At 43.6% G+C, this 21,260-nt stretch overlaps 2 protein-coding genes across 6 annotated transcripts in view; both read right to left on the reverse strand.

Annotated features, from left to right (window-relative positions):
* Nucleotides 1-21,260, reverse strand: part of LOC121001740 (myosin-binding protein C, fast-type-like) — a 607,494-nt gene that overhangs the window by 454,666 nt on the left and 131,568 nt on the right. The gene's annotated exons all lie outside the window — the stretch shown is intronic.
* The window catches only part of LOC121001720 (myosin-binding protein C, fast-type-like), a 272,071-nt gene that overhangs the window by 119,178 nt on the left and 131,633 nt on the right, over nt 1-21,260 (reverse strand). For all 3 annotated transcript variants that reach the window (XM_040432923.1, XM_040432909.1, XM_040432918.1), the window contains one exon: nt 3,508-3,722. In XM_040432923.1, the coding sequence (XP_040288857.1) occupies nt 3,508-3,722 (215 nt within the window). The remainder of the gene's footprint in view (nt 1-3,507; nt 3,723-21,260) is intronic.

Raw genomic sequence — 21,260 nt, forward strand, 5'->3', positions numbered from 1 at the left:
GTCAGCTCACCTGCAGGCCCTCGCAAATAATGTTTTAGAGGGTCAGCTCACCTGCAGGCCCTTGGTTGTAATATTTTAGACGGTCAGCTCACCAGCAGCCCCTTACCTACAATCTTTTAGAGGGTCATCTCACCTGCAGGCCCTCACCTAAAATCTTTTAGAGGATGAGCTCACCTGCAGGTCTTGGCATATAATGTTTTTGAGGGTTAGCTCACCAGCAGGCACTCAACCATAATGTTTTACAGGGTCAGTTCACCAGCATGCCCTCACCTACAATCTTTTAGAGGGTCAGCTCACCAGCAGGCCTTCACCTACAATCTTTTAGAGGGTCAGCTCACCTGCAGGCCCCCTTACCTACAATATTTTAGAGGGTCAGCTCACCTGCAGCCCCTCACATATAATGTTTTTGAGGGTTAGCTCACCAGCAGGCCCTCAACCATAATGTTTTACAGGGTCAGCTCAACAGCAGGCCCGCATCTACGATCTTTTAGAGGGTCAGCTAACCAGCAGGCCCTCAACTACAATCTTTTAGAGGGTCAGCTCACCTGCAGACCCTCACCTACAATCTTTTAGAGGGTCAGCTTACCTGCAGGCCCTCGCATATAATGTTTTTGAGGGTCAGCTCACCAGCAGGCCCTTAACCATAATGTTTTACAGGGTCAGCTCACCAGCAGGCCCTCGCCCATAATTTTTTCAATGGTTAGCTAAGCAACAGACACTCGCCTATAATTTTTTCAATGGTCAGCTCAGCAGCAGGCACTCGCCCATAAGTTCTTTGATGCTCAGGTCAGCAGCAGGCACTCGCCCCTAATGTTTTAGAGAGTCAGCTCTGCAGCAGACCCTCAACTCTAATGTTTTAGATGGTCAGCTCAGCAGCAGGCCCTAGCCCGTAATGTTTTAGAGGGTCACCAGCAGGCCCTTGCTCCGAATGTTTTTGAGGGTCACTAGCAGGCCATCAATCATAATTTTTGTATACAAGTAAATATACAGGAAAGAATGTTTCCTAGCAATTTTTTCTCTAAAATTGATATAATCTTCGGTTTTGAGCATATTATTGTCAGTCTGTGAAAGTGGCGTACTACTCGGACAACATCATTCCCAGCAGCGACCTGGGAGTCCAAGATGCATCCGGACATCCTCCCCATGCTGTTCCCGAACCATTTCAGTGGTGTTTCCATCAATTTCTGACCTTTTCCTATGAACCAGACACCCTTCCCTCTTCAGAGCAGGGGGTGCCTGGTTTAATGCTCGGGTTCTCCCATTGACTTCCACATCCGAGCATTTTGGTGCTCTATCAACACTAAAAACAATAAACAGATTTTGAAAAGAAAGTTGGCTTTTATCACCTCAATACTTTTGTTCTTGAGGAGATAACAAAACACCAGAGGTGTCTAGCAGTGGCTTTCTCTCCACTCCAGTTCAAAGCTAAAGAGCAAGTTTGAAAAGAACATCCGCAAAATGGGTCCGCATCCGTTCCGCAATTTTGCGGAACAGGTGCGGACTCATTCATTTTCAATGGGGTCGGAATGTGCTGTCCGCATCTGCATTTGCGGATCCGCACTTCCAGATCCGCACTTCCGTTCCGCAAAAAAAATACAGTAGAACATGTCCTATTCTTGTCTGCAATTGCGGACTAGAAAAGGCATTTTCCATGAGAGTGCCGGCGATGTGCGGTCCGCAAAATGCAAAACACATACGGACGTTTTAATGGACCCTTACATGGCCATACATATTAGGGATAAATATCAGCTGAACCCATCACTTTTGACAGGCCAGCCGACAATCTAATTTGTATGGGGACCTCAGGACTCTCGGCAATGCCAGATGTTGGTATAATTAAGGACTTAATAGGTTTTAACATAGTCACCGTACCAGAAAACATACGTTCTGAATCCTGTCTGATATGAGCACCTATTAACTAAATGATTGTGAGCCCTATTACTGATAGTTAATAGTAAACTTAACAGTGTTCCTGGCAGTGAACATGGATTTGTTTTGAAACAGACTACACACGAATGGAGTCTGCATGTAGTCCATTTTTTTTTAAATGAATGTGTCTTTTGCATGGACCAGGGTGAAATGGCAATAGACAAACAAAATTCCTAGTAGGCTCATGCAGAATAGGCTGCTGGTGCCCTCTCCAGGCCCATCCTGTTATTAATAATGTAATAGATCTTCCACAGTCACGAACAAGTATGGAAGGACTTGAAGCTACTAGCGTAATGGCATGATGAATAAAAGGGTCCTGATGCTGAGCAATGACAAGCCTTACAGTGTTTTTATTCCCTACTCTTCTGTGTTTCCCATGCTCCACCATGAGTGACCTTAGGGCTACCTGCCTGCCTCAATGATTGGCATGGTGGGTACTGTATAATATGTGTATATACCAAGCTGTATATGATCTGGCCGACTGGAGTGTCAGTGCTATAAAAATTATCTTGCTGTTCTTCTCATCATCTCTGGTATTATCACTCTCAGTGTGACACAGATTGCCACTATCAACTTACCAGCAAATATGGCCACACTTGCCAGGTTTGCTGCGGATATTCTGCACAAAAGCTCTGCTGTGGATTTTGTGGTGTTGAGGCTGCGAATTTGCCACAGACTTCTGAATTGACATGGCAAACGGTTAAATCCATTGCAGAAATCACAGCATGGCAATGTAATTTAAGTTTACCAAACTTTCCACATTGTGTTCATCACATTTTTTAAAACGACTGTACTATACTGCAATCGGCTACTGAGTTTATGTCTGCAGAATGACAATTTATGATACATTTCTGCCTTCCTTAGGGTGGGTTCACACTAGCGTTAGGGATTCCGTTATAGATTTCCATTATAACATGGTTATAACGGAAAATAACAGAAACCATAAGACGAAGGACGGATCCGTTCTTCTGCCCGTAGACTTGTATACAGAAGCCTTTAAAAGCCATTCCGTTTGCTCTCCGTCCTAATAAAAGTCTATGGGCATCAAAACTGATCCGTCTGGGTCCCGTTATGCAAGACGCAAAACAAAGTCCTGTCGACAGGACTTTGTTTTCGGTCTTGCATAACGGGACCCAGACGGATCCATTATGCTTTCCCATAGACTTCTATTAGGACGGAAAGCAAACGGAATGTCTTTTAAAGGCTTCCATTTTGCATTCTGTCTGGGAATTCCATTATTTTCCATTAAAACCATGTTATAACGGAAAGCCATAACGGAATCCCTAACGCTAGTGTGAACCTACCCTTACTTGTTCATTAGACACCCATACTGCCTGTTTGCTTTGATCACACCTACCACCAATGTAATGTCTAACAGTTTCCTGACTCCACCTACTTGTGTTGGCACTGCCTTCTGGCAATTCGGCACTTTTATTATATTTCCAAGGTCACTTTAAGTTCACAATCCACACCTAGAACGGATCAGTGGTTTTTCCAGAAAATCGCTTGTGGAAATATACCCATTTAATTGAAGTCTAGCATTAAATCCCCACAGTCACCAGCAAACCTCATACATACCATCCTGTTTCTGTACTTGAACTTTCTTTTTCTTGAGATGTTTCAGCATTCCTCTGAGATCAGTGATACCATGCTGGAAGGCAATTTTTTCGTACTCGCTTGGTTTAGCATTCTTCAATATTTCCAAGACATGTGGAGGGATTCCTGCCATGGGGTCATCGTCTTCTTTTTTCTTGTCCTTCAACTTTTCCTGTTTTTCCGTCTTTTCTCTCTCACTTAGGTAAACACAAAAACAGCTATTCAGAACATTGAAATGAATAACTTTACAAAATAGACAGCATTAAAGTGCCTGTTGGTGTTATCCCACAAATGTAAAACTTTTTTTAACTCACATATTTGGAGGACTTTCTTTCCTTTCTGTGCGTGGGCAGCAGCTTGTCACATGACAATCAAGCACCTGATCCTCCAGGGTGCATTACACTTAGCTATTGTTAACCCCTTCCTCCTCTACATACAAAATAGTCCCTTATATATATATATAGTTGGGGATGCTGAGCCACAGTAACCTGGTTACCAGCCCGTTGACCAGTGCTCCAGCCAGACGACTGAGCCACAGACCCTGGACCATCAGGCCAGGGTACCAGCCTTCTGAGAGAGAAAGGGGCAGCTACTGCAGACCTTTTCTCAGCATACAACCTTCTTCTGCCTGGAAGAGACTGGAGAAGCCAGCTCAGTGTCTTGCCTGTATTGTTTTGCTCTTGAATTCCTTACATAAAAAAAGGACACTGGTTTACTGCAGACCCTGGCTCTCTGGACTTAATTAACATTAGGGTGCACCACGCCTTACCATTTCTTCCAGAGAGCAGCAATACGTGGTGACACCTCTACTGTGTCCGGGGGACCCAACGTAGAATTGGGGCCAGCTCAAACCCGGCCACTGCATATAGGGTATAAAGAGATACCAGTATTAAATATCAAATAATAGAAGAAATGTGTTTTAGAAGTACTCACTAACTGAGGGTATATAAATACCAAAATTTAATAAATATACAACCTGTTATAGTAAAGCAAAGACCTTTTTCCGAGTGCTGTGGAGCTGAACAGCAAGCATATTGCTGCCATGAATCATGTAGCTTCATCAGGGGTCGATGAAGCTGCATGATTCATGGTAACGACACACGTGGGGTTCAGCCCCACAGCACTCAAACTCTTTATTTTACTATAACAGGTTGTGGTACTTTTATTTCACTATATATATTATTTACTCTTGCATTAGCACTTTGTTGGCTTTTAAACATGTGATGTCACATTACCTATGAGCTTTTCTTAGTAAAATGTATTCAATTTTGGTATTTATATATTGGGGTATAGTGAGTACTAACTACACAGATTTCATCTATTATTTGATATTTATTATTGGTATCTCTTTATAGTACCCTATATATCTTATTTATTTGAATATTTGACCTATTTGACTATATTGTGCATTGTGCTGTGGGGGAAGGCTCTCATACATATTTGAAACCTCCAGGTCTGTCATGTTTTTAATTACTTGAATTTGTCCAATAAAGCTTTTTTTTTTTTTTACCAGAGATACATATGGTACGTACATAATGCCGCTACAATTTCCTTCAGCAATGTCTAAAGAGAGATATAGCTAAATACTTTAAGGGATGGATGAATAATAGATGTCTGGACTGCTTTAACTGCTTCTCTATGAGATCTCACATTCAGACGAGAAGAGAGCAGAGAAATTGCTGAGCATGTTAGTCCACCACTAAATGCAGAGGAACGTTGATCAAAAGTAGTGTTGAGCAAATCGAAGTTCACAAAGTGGAACTGGATCTGAATTTGAAGAAAAAATTGATTTGCCACGAATCTGAATTTTCTTGGGCTTTGTGATAACGATTTTTCTTTTTCCTAACATGGCAGCTAAACGTGTTACAAAGTCAAAGTAAGAAACCAGGGAACTTGATATGCCCCATAATGCTGTGCAGCCAGCCAATGAACAAATAGCCATCCTCTTTGATGTCACAGACCTATAAAAGCCTCATCCCGCGTGGTCGCCCCCATTTCACTATGAAATGAGCATAGGGAGAGACGTATCAAATGCAAGGGACAGTGTTTTAGAGAACTTTTAATTGTAGAATAAAGTGAGAGACAGTGCAGGGAGAGTGTAGGGAGAGTTTTTAGACCCTGTGGGGAGAGCATAAGAAGATTGCAGGGACAGTGGAGGGCCAGTGCAAGCTCAGTGTAATCATCCTGTGCATCTTGTTCAACTGGTGCGCCATTCATTCTTAATCTGTTGTTATACATAGACTTACTGTGGATCAGACTCATTGTCAACAGGCGGCCTAATATATAGCCGTGTTTATCTAGTTCACCTGCTGCGCCATTTATACTTAATCTGTTATACATAGACTTACTTTGCATCAGACTAATTGTCAATAGGCGATCTATATATAGGCGCATTTATCTAGTTCACTCGGTGCACCATTAATACTTAGTCTGTTCTGTTATACATAGGCTTAATATGCGTCAGACTTATTGTCAACAGGCAGTCTAATATATAGGTGTGTTTATCTAGTTCACCTGCTCTGCCCATTAAGACTTAACCTGTTCTGTTATACATAGACTTACTGTGCATCAAACTCATAGTAACTAGGAGGTCTAATATATAGTCGTGTTTGTGACGAATACCAGACCTCATGCCTGCTTGAGATCACCTACTTCGAGCTCACGAGACGTGGTATGGTCACGGGTTACCAAAGCGTGACGTTACGCCCTCCAGAAGAGCAGGTAAGGTCAGCTTTGTAGAGTTTACACAGACACCTCTTGTTCACGCGGGTACAGAGAGGCAAAAAGCTGGGAGAGCCTTTTCACTGCCGCAGTGAAACAGCGCGTCCTCAGCCCGGGAAATCTACCACCAGCTTCTCGTTTGATATAAGCCTGGTCCACTAACGGGATTATATAGGGTGAGAAACCAACTTGCGGTAGCTTATAACTAGGCCCAAACACGGACGTGGGGATTCGTGATCGAGATACAAGATAGCACAAGATTAAATTATATATTTAATCGCCTTAAGGGCACACTAGATGACACAATATACACAGAGAATATATACAGTGGTCTGAGGTTACAGATACAGGTGATATAGGTACAACAGGGTTAAGCAGAGCAAAAGTCAGTTACCGGGAGAATGAAAGTTCCTTTGGGTTATAATGGTGGAATAGTCCTTGGCTGCAGTCACGTGGGGGAAGTGATGTCAGCTCGTTCCAGGTCTCTCCAAACACATTGGCACAATGTGACCCCTTTTATAAAAGACGCGGGCCGCTCCCCTCCCCGCCTATGAGTAGGGTCCACTCCTCCTTCTCTGGTGCTGGCAGAAAATGACCCATAAAACCCCTTAGGGCTCATAGCCCCAGACCAGAATGTCGCAGGAAGATGGTTCCGGGCCCAATTGATCCGCCTGGGTTCTGGCTACAACTAGAGTCCAAGTATGGTACCGTTATTTGGTTTCTGTGGGGAGATATGTATATCTCCTCTCCCAGGCATCCTAGCATCAAGCCAGGACCACGTGGATGTTTGGCTTTGCCCCAGGATCGCAAAAAGATAACCGAATTATGCCTGGGATGGACGAACGATTCATAATTCCTTATAAAATGTAGGTGCCAAAATGTCTGGGAAGTATCATTGATCCTGGGCAAGGGCTGAGACCTCCTACTGGGGGGTTTCCTGCAGGATTAGCTTGCCTTCAAACTGGCTGGTTGAGATGTGACTTTATCCACCTGGGGCCTCCTTGAAGCCTGGACCCCTGGGGCTTTCTCCCTTGCTAGCTGACAGCAGATGGCTGGGGGCATGAGAACATATTTTGCATGTACACTGACTGTGTACATGCCAAAAGGTGAATCAAATGACAATCAGGGCTGCGAGCAAATGATAATCCATATTCCTCACAGCGTTTTTCTAGTTTACTTGCTGCGCCATTAAAGGGGTTTTCTCACTTTAACAAATGGCATTTATAATGTGGAGAAAGTTAATACAAGGCACTTACTAATTTCTTTGATTGTTCATTTTGCCTACTTTGCTGGCTAGATTCATTTTTCCATCCCATTATACAGTGCTCATTTCCATGGTTACCACCACCCTGTACTTCAGCAGAGGTGGCTGTGCCTGCACTATATAGAAAAAGTGCAGGTCTCTCTGGTGGCTGGGACTGCGGGAGTACCCATAGTCCAGTACTTTTTTCTGTAGTGTGCAAGCACGGCCATTGCTGCTGGATTAGAGGGTGGTGAAACATGGAAACGAGCAATGTATAATGTGATGGAGAACCTAATCTAGCCAGCAAAGGAAGCAATATGGACAATCAAAGTATATTAACAACTACTTTGTATTAAATGGGTTATCCAAGTTATATTTATTGATGCCCTATCCTCAGAATAGGTCATAAATATCAGATCCAAATGATGAATCCCAGCAGCTGTGTCTATTGTAGAATAAACTTCTTTTTATTTCTTCATAAAGCAGAAAGTCCTACACCCAGGACGCGTTTCGGCATACAAGCCTTTTTCAACAGGTACATCCAAAAAAAAAAATGTCATCAGCCACATACTGGTAAAAGTTTTGGAGTAAAAGTTTTTTTTACCTGTGATTCTGCAAATGTTATATACCTTATTAAATGTCCTTGTGGCCTATTATATGTGGGTGAGACAATGCAGGCAGTGAAGGATCGTATCAGTAAACATAAATCTGATATTAGGACAAAAAAACGTATGCTACCGGTTCCATGTCATTTTGAGAAACACAAACATACTGTTGCACAATTGCGTTTTCAAGTATTAGAACAGGTGAAGAGACCAAGGAGAGGGGGGATATCAAAAAGCTTCTCCTTAGAAGAGAGGCTTTTTGGATCCATACCCTGGATACACTGCACCCAAGGGGACTTAATAGGGAGTATGAAGTCACACATTTATGAGATTTTGTTGTCAATATGTGAAATACATATATACACTCAATATACTTTTCATGTATTCTTTTTAGACCGCTGCCTTGTGATGAAAAGGACTTATAGATTCTTCAACAAGGTAGAATGTAACCTGTGCCATATGTTACTTTGTTTCACTTGTTGTTACTTGGTTACTAATTGATTGATTAATTATTTAAAATACCATCCACCAAAAAGGGTGGAGACATCACTAATGGGCGGTACTAGACCCTTTATAAGCTTTAATTTATTTTTTGGATGTACCTGTTGAAAAAGGCTTGTATGCCGAAATGCATCCTGGTTGTAGGATTTTCTGCTTTATGAAGAAATAAAAAGAAGTTTATTCTACAATAGACACAGCTGCTGGGATTCATCATTTGCATCTACTGGAAATTGCTCCTTCCCCGTGCAGCGTGCACACAAAGGTGAAGTGCTGACCTGTTTCCTGGATTATATGAATATCAGATCGGCGGGGGTCCGACACCCGGCATGCCCGCCGATCAGCTGTTTGAAGAGGAGGCGCGCCCCGTGCCAGCGCCGCCTCCTCTTTATTGTTTACCTTCTCGCCGTAGCATCTGCAGCGGTTAGCAGGTGTAATTACACCCAAGCCGTCCCATTCATTTCAATGGTACGGGTCGCTTTTATACAAGTGTATAGGAGCGATCTGTCCCATTGAAATGAATGGGATGGCTTAGGTGTAATTACAGCTACTCACCGCTGCAGATGCAACGGCGAGAAGCTAAACAATGAAGAGGAGGCAGCGCTGGCACGACGCGTGCCTCCTCTTCAAACAGCTGATCGGCGGGGGTGCCGGGTGTCGGACCCCCGCCAATCTGATATTGATGACCCATCCTGAGGATAGGTCATCAATAAATATAACTTGAATAACCCCTTTAACTTTCTCTACATGATAAATACTATTTGCTGAAGTGAGAAAAACCCTTTAATCTGTTCTGTTATACATAGACTCAATGTCAGCAGGTGGTCTAATATATAGGCACATTTATCTAGTACACTTTCTGCGCCATTTACAATGCCTTGCAAAAGTATGAATTTTTTCGTGTTTTGCTACATTACAGCCCTAAGTTCAATGTTTTGTTAATCTGAATTTTATGTGATGGATCAGAACACAATAGTCTAAGTTGGTGAAGTGAAATGAGAAAAACATATAAATAAAACTATTGTTTAGAAATAGAAAACAGAAAATTGGCATGTGCGTATGTATTCACCCCCTTTGTTAGGAAGCCCATAAAAAGCTCTGGTGCAACCAATTACCTTCAGAAGTCACATAATTAGTGAAATGATGTCCACCTGTGTGCAATCTAAGTGTCACATGATCTGTCATTATATATACACACCTATTTTGAAAGGCCCCAGAGGCTGCAACACCTAAGCAAGAGACATCACTAACCAAACACTGCCATGAAGACCAAGGAACTCTCCAAACAGGTAAGGGACAATGTTGTTGAGAAGTACAAGTCAGGGTTAGATTATAAAAAAATATCCAAATCTTTGATGATCCCCAGGAGCACCATCAAATGTATCATAACTAAATGGAAAGAACATGGCACAACAGCAAACCTGCCAAGAGGCAAGGTGGGCATTAATCAGAGAGGCAGCACAGAGACCTAAGGTAACCCTGGAGGAGCTGCAGAGTTCCACAGCAGAAACTGGAGTATCTGTACATAGGACGACAATAAGCCATACGCTCCATAGAGTTGCGCTTTATGGCAGAGTGGCCTGAAGAAAGCCATTACTTTCAGCATAAAACAAAAAGGTACATTGTGAGTTTGCGAATAGACATGTAGGAGACTCCCAAAATGTATGAAGGAAGGTGCTTTGGTCTGATGAGACTAAAATTGCATTTTTCAGCCATCAAAGAAAACGCTATGTCTGGCGCAAACCCAACACATTACATCACCCAAAGAACACCATCCCCACAGTGAAACATGGTGGTGGCAGCATCATTCTGTGGGGATGTTTTTCAGCAGCCGGGACTGGGAAACTAGTCAGAGTTGAGGGAAAGATAGATGGTGCTAAATACAGGGATATTCTTGAGCAAAACCTGTACCACTCTGTGCGTGATTTAAGGCTAGGACAGAGGTTCACTTTCAAGCAGGACAATGACCCCAAACACAGTGCTAAAGCAACACTTGAGTGGTTTAAGAGGAAATATGTAAATGTGTTGGAATGTCCTAGTCAAAGCCCAGATCTCAATTCAATAGGAAATCTGTGGTCAGACTTAAAGATTGCTGTTCACAAGCGCAAACCATCCAATTTGAAGGAGCTGGAGCAGTTTTGCAAGGAGGAATGGACAAGAATTCCAGTGGTAAGATATGGCAAGCTCATAGAGACTTATCCAAAACGACTTTGACCTGTGATTGCCGCAAAAGGTGGTTCTACAGTGTATTGACTTTAGGGGTGTGAATAGTTATGCACATTCACTTTTTCTGTTATTTCATCCTATTTGTTTTTTGCTTCACAATAAAAGCAAGAACAAACATCTTCAAAGTTGTGGGCATGTTCTGTAAATTAATCCATGTAACAATCCATGTTAATTCCAAGTTGTGAGGCAACAAAATACGAAAAAAGTCAAGGGGGGTGAATACTTTTGCAAGACACTGTATACTTAATTTGTTCTGGCATACATAGACATACTGTGAGTCAGACTCATTGTCAAAAGATGGTCTACTATATAGGCACATTTATCTAGTACAATTGCTGCACCATTTATACTTAATCTGTTCTGTTATACCTGGACTTACTGTGCATCAGACTCAATGTCAGCAGGCGGTCTAATATATAGGCACGTTTATCTAAGTTACTTGCTGTGCCATAAATACATAATCTGTTCCAAAATACATATTCTTACTGTGCACCAGACTCATTGTCAACAGTTGATCTAATATACACTGCGTGCAGAATTATTAGGCAAATGAGTATTTTGACCACATCATCCTCTTTATGCATGTTGTCTTACTCCAAGCTGTATAGGCTCGAAAGCCTACTACCAATTAAGCATATTAGGTGATGTGCATCTCTGTAATGAGAAGGGGTGTGGTCTAATGACATCAACACCCTATATTAGGTGTGTTACTGTGGTTTCCTCCTCCTCCTCTCTGTGTCCTATAATGACTGGGGAGCAAAGAGATTTTTAAGTTGGGGTCTAATCCCATCTCCACCGCAGTGCTGGTTCCACTGCGTAGGATTTTCACCCCAGTTTTTGTATTACTGCATGGATTGTTACAGTTCTGTTAACCCCTGTGTTATCTACATGTACTTTCATCTTTTGTGGGAGCGTGCTTATGTGGAGGGCTCTACACTTAGTGCAGCATTTGTGGAGATCATTCCATAATTTGATGTTCTTGCCCCATTTTTGTATTATAATTTGTTTATATATATATTTATGTGGCAATAAAATTATTTATTTAATATATTGTTTCAGCCTTTATATGTCTTTTTCTCCCTGTTGGGATTTATGTGTAGATTTTTCAGCTGATTCCACACGCCTGGTGCCTCTACTGCCATCTGCTCCTTCTGTGATCTGCCACCATCTAGTGTTGTTACTGCCACTGTTGTTGCCCCATCTCTTCACACTGTTCCGGGGGCACGATTGTGACTCTTCATGCTGTTGCCACCCTCCCAACTCTGTTCCAGGGCCACTATTGTGACTCTTCATGCTATATGGGGCCACTAGGGTCCCTGTTTGGCCAGGTTGACATCACCGTTTATTTTTCTGTTCTTCTAATCCATGAGAAGAACAGAAAAATAACAAAAAATAGGGGTCCTGTCGTCTGAGCGTCCATAAGGCCCCTATCACACAGTCAGTATTTTGCATCAGGATTTGACCATGATTTGGAAGCCAAAAGCAGGAATGGGTCCAAAATACAGAAAACATGAAAATATTTCCTAATATTGATGCAAAAAACTGACCAAATCCTGCATGCAGTGCAGGATTTCTTTTCCATCTGAATAAAACCAATTTCAGATGCAAATGACCAAATCTCATGCAAATTGAGCATGAGGGCTCTATCACACGGTCAGAATTTTGCATCAGGATTTGATCATGATCAGCCAATACGTAGAACAGGCAAATATTTCCATCACATTTTATCTCTGTTTTAGACCCACTCCTCTTTTTGCCTTAGAAATACTGATCAAATGCAGACCTAATACTGACAGTTTGAAGGTGGATGCTCAAAATACGGGATTCGCTTTTTTAGGCTGATCTTCTGATGGCACAGAAGAACTGAAAAATAAACAGTCATGTGAACACAACCTTACTGTTGGCACCCTCACTACTGTCATGGGGCCACTATTTGAATCTTGGGCCACTGCACAGTCTATGCTGAAAAATTAAACCTGACGTTAACAGTGACCTGTAAGGCTGAGCTCACACTTCAGTTATTTGGTCTGTTATTTTCATCACTTAATGTGATGCAAATTCAGGAACAAAGCCTATTCTTGGATTAGGTATCATGAATAGATCTTCACCTTTTCTGTGGTTTTGACCCGCACCTGCTTTTGGGCTGTCAATAACTGATAAGAATAACTGGCCAAATAACTGACGTTTGAACTAAGCCTAGTACAGTCATTCTACAGCTAACAGAAAGGATTCTAACACACGTGTTTGTACTGCCACAAACTGGATTAAAAGAATCTTTTTTTTTTCTCAAATACTTTATTGGTGCTGCCTCCATGTCCTTATTTAGTTCCACTAAAGAGTCATTGGGACACAGCTCTGCAGGGATGCGCTGTTTTATTTATTTCTTTATTTTTGCTCCACTGAAGGCTGCTCTATGCTTTTTTTAGTTAAGCTAGGGATTAGCTAGGACTGTTGGCCTGCACAATGATGCACACGTCCGTATACAAGACCTGTCTGTCATATTGAACCACACTAACCGTTTCGCTACCAGAAACGACTAGCTATGCATGTTGCTGCAATGCACAGTGATGTATACTGAGATACATTCTCCCTAAAGTTTAACTGCAGGCCCGCAAACACCTGATTTAATGCACTTTGTGACAAATTAATTCGTCACAAAGCTAATTTCTTGAAGAAATTTGGTGAAGCGGCCAAATCAAATTTTTTAAAACTTCACTCATCTCTAATAAAAATCAAAAAAATGCAGGTGATGCTACCAGAGTGTAAAATGTAATGTGCATTTAAAACAATAAACAATATTTTTATTACATATATCGTATTTTTCGACCCATAAGACGCATTCCCCACCCCCCCCAAAAGTGGGGGGAAAAGCCCCTGCGTCTTATGGGGGCGAATACTAATGAGCGCTTCCATTATGGAAGTGCTCATTAGTACCGGGGGACCAGGAAGTGGTGGCGGCTCTGTACTCACCGTTTCCTGGTCCTCCAATGTCGGCTGTGCAGTGGCTGCGAACAGCTTGAGGTTGCTCTGTGACCTCACTCTGTGCGCGTCAGATCACAGCAAAACCGACGGAGGAGGAGAAAGAAGAGCGCTGGAGCTGATCGGGTATGATCTGAGGCAATATGGGGCTGCTGGGGGTGATCTGCGGCAATATGGGACTGCTGGGGAATGATTTGAGGCAATATGGGGCTGCTGGGGGCTGATCTGAGGCAATGGGGGCTAACATGAGAGGCAATATGGGCTAATATGAGAGGCAATGGGGGCTAATGGGGTCTGATATGAGGCAATGGGAGCTTCTGGGGGCTAATATGAGAGGCAATGGGGCTGATATGAGGCAATGGGGACTGCTGGGGGCTAATATGAGAGGCAATGGGGCTGCTGGAGGCTGATATGAGGCAATTGGGGCTGATATGAGACTGCTGGGGGCTGATGAGAGGCATATAAGGGGTTGATGAGACATATGAGGCTCTTATCTGAGGTCTGATTGGGGGTCATTCACATTGGGGTCTGAGCTGAGGTCTGATTGGGGGTGTGATCTGAGGTCTTGTTGAGGTCTTATTTACATTGGGGGTCTGATTGGGACTGTTAGCTGAGGTCTGATTAACATTGGGGGTCTGATTGGTGATCTAATTTAAGGTCTAACGAAAAATATTATTTTCTTATTGTCCTCCTCTAAAACCTGCTTCTTATGGGCCGGTGCGTCTTATAGCGCGAAAAATATGGTATATTGCAATAATAATTTGCAATACCCTATTCATTACACAATAATATGTTTCATGGGTAACCTATTTATGTTAAAGTGATTGTCTACTACAATGTTGACCATTCTGTGTAGTTCTAGCACTAACTCTGAATAGGCCATCACTTAAAATGACCCAACCACTGCTTTAACTGCTTTTTAGAGTGAATCCAGCATGGTTTATTGTGAGTGTGGTTTCAGAAATCCCTGGGAAAGTAGCAGGGGTGTTTCTAGGTTAAAACATTGGGGGCCAGGGCCCCTGATGATTTGTCTTATGCCCTGAATGTCCTGCCTGCCTGCTAGATACAACTGTATTGCCATCCTCAGGATGGAAATACAATTGAATCTAATGCACTGGAAAAGCTGTAGGACCTGTGGTGACATCACAAGTAGTGTTGGTCGAGCACCAAAGGGCTCGGGTGCTCGAGTAGAACACCTCGGGATGCTCGGGTGCTCTACAGAGCACCCGAGCACAATGGAAGTCAATGGGAGAACCAGAGCATTAAACCAGGCACCCCATGCTCTGAAGAGGAGAGGGTGTCTGGTTCACAGGAAAAGGTCAGAAATTGATGGAAACACCACTGAAATGGTTTGGGAACAGCATGGGGAGGATGTCTGGATGCATCTTGGACTTCCAGGTCGCTGCTGGGAATGATGTTGTCCGAGTAGTACGCCACTTTTACAGACTGACAATAATACGCACAAAACCAAAGATAAAATCGATTTTAGAGGATAAATTGTTAGGAAACATTCTTTCCTGTATATTAGAGGATAAATTGTTAGGAAACATTCTTTCCTGTATATTTAATTGTACATAAAGTGCAAGTGCTGCCAAAAATTACAAGGAAGAGGCACTCCGATACAACCTGCATATCACATAAAGAAGGGCCTCATTCACTTGTGGTACAATTGGTCAGGTAGTGGGACTCCTACACTCATAAAGCCTATGCACTAAGTGAAAGGGCTGCCAAAAATTACAAGTAACCCGCACTACAATACACCCTTTATTACACATAAAGGAGGGCATCCTACACACCCTTGAAAAATTATGATTGATGGCCTGCTGGTGACCCTCAAAAACTATTGGAGCAAGGGCCTGCTGATCTGACCATCTAAAACATTAGGGGTGAGGGCCTGCTGCTGATGTGACCATCTAAAACATTAGAGGTGAGGGTCTGCTGCTGAGCTGACCTTCTAAAACAATAGGAGTGAGGGCCTGCTGGTGACCCTCAAAAACATTATGAATAAGGGCCTACTGATGACCCTCTAAAACATTATGGGCGAGCACCTGCTGCTGATCTGACCTTCTAAAACAATAGGGGCAAGGGCCTGCTGCTGAGCTGACCCTCTAAAAAATTAGGGGCGAGTGCCTGATGCTGATCTAACCATCTAAAACATTAGGGGCGAGGACTTGCTGATGACCCTCAAAAACATTATGAACAAGGGCCTGCTGGTGACCCTCTAAAACATTATGGGCGAGCGCCTGCTGGTGACCCTCTAAAACATTATGGGTGAGGGCCTGCTGGTGACCCTCTAAAACATTATGGGTGAGGGCCTGCTGCTGAGCATGACCCTCTAAAACATTAGGAGCGAGGGCAGCCTAATAAGCATGTTAAATAAGATGGAGGAGGAGGAGAAAAGGGAGACTGAACCAAATACCCTTTTTAGTGGTGGAAGGGGTGCATGGGAATACAGTGTATTCAATACACGATAAAAGACACATTTAGAGTGTATTTATGTTAAGCCGCTTTCCTCTGGTGGAGTAGAGAAGTCAGGGGCAATCCAGGCCTTGTTCATTTTTATAAGAGTCAAACGGTCAGCATTTTCAGTTGACAGGCAGATGCGCTTATTAGTTATTATGCCCCCAGCAGCACTAAATACACGCTATGGCAAAACGCTGGTGGCGGGGGAAGCCAGCACCTCCAAGGTGTAGAGCGCCAGTTCGCCCCACATGTCCAGCTTGGACACCCAATAGTTGTAAGGCACAGAGGGATCACTGAGGACGCTGACACGGCCTGCTACTGTCACAATCAGTGTGGGGGGGAAACTCCACACTGAACACAAAAGGGAAGGGGAACAGTAACTGGGCCTGGAAACTAGGGAAGAAACAGGTCACCTCCTAGACAACCCTAATCCGGGCTCTAACTATCTATCAATATGAATAGACCTTGAAGGTAGAATTATTCATATGCACGATACCTAGGCCTTTATATCCCTATTAGGCCCTGGAAAAGGTTAGGACCAGAGACAACCCATTCCTCCCCAGATGGATGAATGGAAGTCTCTGTTTCAGGCCCATATACAGGGAGTGCAGAATTATTAGGCAAGTTGTATTTTTGAGGATTAATTTTATTATTGAACAACAACCATGTTCTCAATGAACCCAAAAAACTCATTAATATCAAAGCTGAATATTTTTGGAAGTAGTTTTTAGTTTGTTTTTAGTTTTAGCTATTTTAGGGGGATATCTGTGTGTGCAGGTGACTATTACTGTGCATAATTATTAGGCAACTTAACAAAAAACAAATATATACCCATTTCAATTATTTATTTTTACCAGTGAAACCAATATAACATCTCAACATTCACAAATATACATTTCTGACATTCAAAAACAAAACAAAAACAAATCAGTGACCAATATAGCCACCTTTCTTTGCAAGGACACTCAAAAGCCTGCCATCCATGGATTCTGTCAGTGTTTTGATCTGTTCACCATCAACATTGCGTGCAGCAGCAACCACAGCCTCCCAGACACTGTTCAGAAAGGTGTACTGTTTTCCCTCCTTGTAAATCTCACATTTGATGATGGACCACAGGTTCTCAATGGGGTTCAGATCAGGTGAACAAGGAGGCCATGTCATTAGATTTTCTTCTTTTATACCCTTTCTTGCCAGCCACGCTGTGGAGTACTTGGACGCGTGTGATGGAGCATTGTCCTGCATGAAAATCATGTTTTTCTTGAAGGATGCAGACTTCTTCCTGTACCACTGCTTGAAGAAGGTGTCTTCCAGAAACTGGCAGTAGGACTGGGAGTTGAGCTTGACTCCATCCTCAACCCAAAAAGGCCCCACAAGCTCATCTTTGATGATACCAGCCCAAACCAGTACTCCACCTCCACCTTGCTGGTGTCTGAGTCGGACTGGAGCTCTCTGCCCTTTACCAATCCAGCCACGGGCCCATCCATCTGGCCCATCAAGACTCACTCTCATTTCATCAGTCCATAAAACCTTAGAAAAATCAGACTTGAGATATTTCTTGGCCCAGTCTTGACGTTTCAGCTTGTGTGTCTTGTTCAGTGGTGGTCGTCTTTCAGCCTTTCTTACCTTGGCCATGTCTCTGAGTATTGCACACCTTGTGCTTTTGGGCACTCCAGTGATGTTGCAGCTCTGAAATATGGCCAAACTGGTGGCAAGTGGCATCTTGGCAGCTGCACGCTTGACTTTTCTCAGTTCATGGGCAGTTATTTTGCGCCTTGGTTTTTCCACACGCTTCTTGCGACCCTGTTGACTATTTTGAATGAAACGCTTGATTGTTCGATGATCACGCTTCAGAAGCTTTGCAATTTTAAGAGTGCTGCATCCCTCTGCAAGATATCTCACTATTTTTGACTTTTCTGAGCCTGTCAAGTCCTTCTTTTGACCCATTTTGCCAAAGGAAAGGAAGTTGCCTAATAATTATGCACACCTAATATAGGGTGTTGATGTCATTAGACCACACCCCTTCTCATTACAGAGATGCACATCACCTAATATGCTTAATTGGTAGTAGGCTTTCGAGCCTATACAGCTTGGAGTAAGACAACATGCATAAAGAGGATGATGTGGTCAAAATACTCATTTGCCTAATAATTCTGCACACAGTGTACAAACAACAGGGAATATAATAAACACAAACAAATGAGACACTTAACTTCTGTAGAGACAAACGAGCAGGAACACCAGAGACAAACTCACACCAGCTCAGCCAAACCCAAATGAAGCTATTTACCGCATAGTCAGAAGGGTGGGGTCAGACTATAAAGGGTAGAAATGATGACCTCTGAGCAACAGCTGAGAAAAGGGAAGTGGTCATTAGCCCTATCAACACTGAATCAAGAGAAATCAAGGAGGCTGTTAGATTCCTCCACGCTCAGCCAATCTCCTTGATTTCCTGACATCAGTCACCTGAGGGACCGTGACAGCCACGTACTCCTTCACCATCTTCCAAAATTTGACTGATGTCTGACTGGTTCTGCAAGATGATAATTCAGAGGTGGAAGTGGAGGAGGAGGCGGAGGAGGAGAAGGGGGGGTTGCAGCTACTAATGTAGGAGGTGGCGGAAACCCTGATGGAAGTAGGGCCCGCAATCCTTGGCGTCGGTAGCACTTGTGCAATCCCAGGGAACGACTCACTCCCGGCCTCCACAATATTCATCCAGTGTGCCATCAGGGAAATGTAGCGTCCCTGGCCAAAAGCACTTGTCCCTGTGTCAGTCGTTAAATGGACCTTCCCAATAACTGCGTTGGTCAGGACATGGGTGATGTTACGGGACACATGCTGGTATATGGCTGGGACTGCACAGCGTGAAAAATATTGCCGTCTGGGGACAGAATAACGAAGGACGGCCACCGTCGCCAGGCTGCGGAAAGCCTCAGTGTCCACAGGGCCAGCAATTTGGAAAGATGCACATTTAGTGCTATGGCCTGTGGGTGGCTGGGCATTTGCGCTTTTGTTCAAAGACCTGGGGTATAGACATCTGTACGCTGCGCTGGGACACAGAAGTGGATGTGATAGCTGATGGTGCTTGCAAAGGTCCAGGTGCATGGTGGGAGGCATCCGGCCCTGCGTCATGGACAGGGGATTGGCCAGCACGTAACACAGGGGAAGAGGAGGTAGGGGTATGACCAGCAGACACTGATTGTGGACCCAGGCGTTCGGCCCACCTTTTAGGGTGCTTTGATGCCATGTGGCGAATCATGCTGGTGGTGGTTAGGTTGCTAGTGTTTACGCCCCTGCTTATTTTGGTACGGCACAGGTTGCAAATGACAATTCTTTTATCGTCCGCACTTTCCTCAAAAAAGCGCCAGACTGAGAAACACCTACCCCTTGGTAAGGGAGATTTCCGCAAGCGGGTGCTCCTGGGAACAGTTGCAGGCCTGTTTGGTGTGGCCCGCCTTCTCCCTTTTGCCACCCAACTGCCTCTTCCAGCCTGTTGTGGTGTTGCGGATCCCTCCCCCTCTGTACTGTTGTCCTCGCTCGGCTTGCCATCTTTCCAAGTTGGGTCAGTGATTTCATCATCCACCACCTTCTCTTCCTATTCCTAACTCTGGTTATCCTCCTGACTGGTTGACCTAACAACAACCTCAGTTATTGACAACTGTGTCTCATCCTCATCATGAACCTCTTGAGACACTAATTGCCGTTGACTTATTAGCAACTGTGTCTCATCATCATCATCCACCTCGTGAAACACTAAATGCCAATCACCACCGTCATCTTCTTGTGACTGTGGATGCTCAAGAGTTTGTGATTCAGGGCACAAGATCTCATGTCCCTCTTCAAGCGGGCTTGTCGAGAGGCCCAAATCAAGGAATGGTGATGAAAAGAGCTCCTCGGAATAGCCAAGTGTGGGATCACTTGTTTGCCAAGACTCTCCATGGTGAGAGTAAGGAGGATCAGGGTGAGGATTCTGTTGACCAGACTCTTGACTACTGAGACTGCACTTTGTGGAAGACAGGGTGGTGCTTAACAAACTGGAAGCATTATCTTCTGCAATCCAACCGACCACCTGGTCGCACTTGTCTGACTTTGAGAGTGGTGTCCTGCGCCACCCTGCAAACTTGGACATGAAGCTTGGTATCATGGATGAGTGTGTTTATTGTGCTCCGGCAGCAGGCACAGTTTCACCGCACCCAGGGCCACGGCCTCTGCGTGCACCATCAGCAGCACGCCCACTTCCCCGTCCCTTACTGCTCGCCTTGCGCATATTACATGGTATATATGCTTGCAAGTATGTAACACATACAGGAGCGCAGGTTTTGTAAGTGTATGCGCAAATAAAGTACACAGAATGTCACTGATATTTTTAGGATGCGCACACGTTAAACAGGAGAGGTAGTACAGATAATGTCGCTGTCCGCAGCGTCTATGAAAAAAGTACACTGAATGTCACAGATAATTTTAGGATGCGCAAACGTTATACAGGAGGTATAGTGCAAGTAATGTCGCTGTCACCAGCAGCTAATAAAAAATTACACTGAATCAATGTCACTAATATTTAGGATGCGCAAATGTTATACAGGAGGTATAGCGCAAGTAATGTCACTGTCACCAGCGGCTAATAAAAAATTACGCTGAATTAATGTCACTGATATTTAGGATGCGCAAACATTATACAGGATGTATAGCGCAAGTAATGTCGCTCTCACTAGCGGCTAATAAAAAATTACACTGGATGAATGTCACTGATATTTAGGATGCGCAAATGTCACTGATATTTAGGATGCGCAAACGTTATACAGGAGGTATAGCACAAGTAATGTCGCTGTCACCAGCGGCTAATAAAAAATTTCACTGAATTAATGTCACTGATATTTAGGATGTGCAAATGTTATACAGGAGGTATAGCGCAAGTAATGTTGCTGTCACCAGCGGTTAATAAAAAATTACACTGAATCAATGTCACTGATATCTAGGATGCGCAAACGTTATACAGGAGGTAT

The sequence above is a fragment of the Bufo bufo genome, chromosome 1 (genome assembly GCF_905171765.1).
Source record: "Bufo bufo chromosome 1, aBufBuf1.1, whole genome shotgun sequence".
NCBI classification, from domain to species: domain Eukaryota; kingdom Metazoa; phylum Chordata; class Amphibia; order Anura; family Bufonidae; genus Bufo; species Bufo bufo.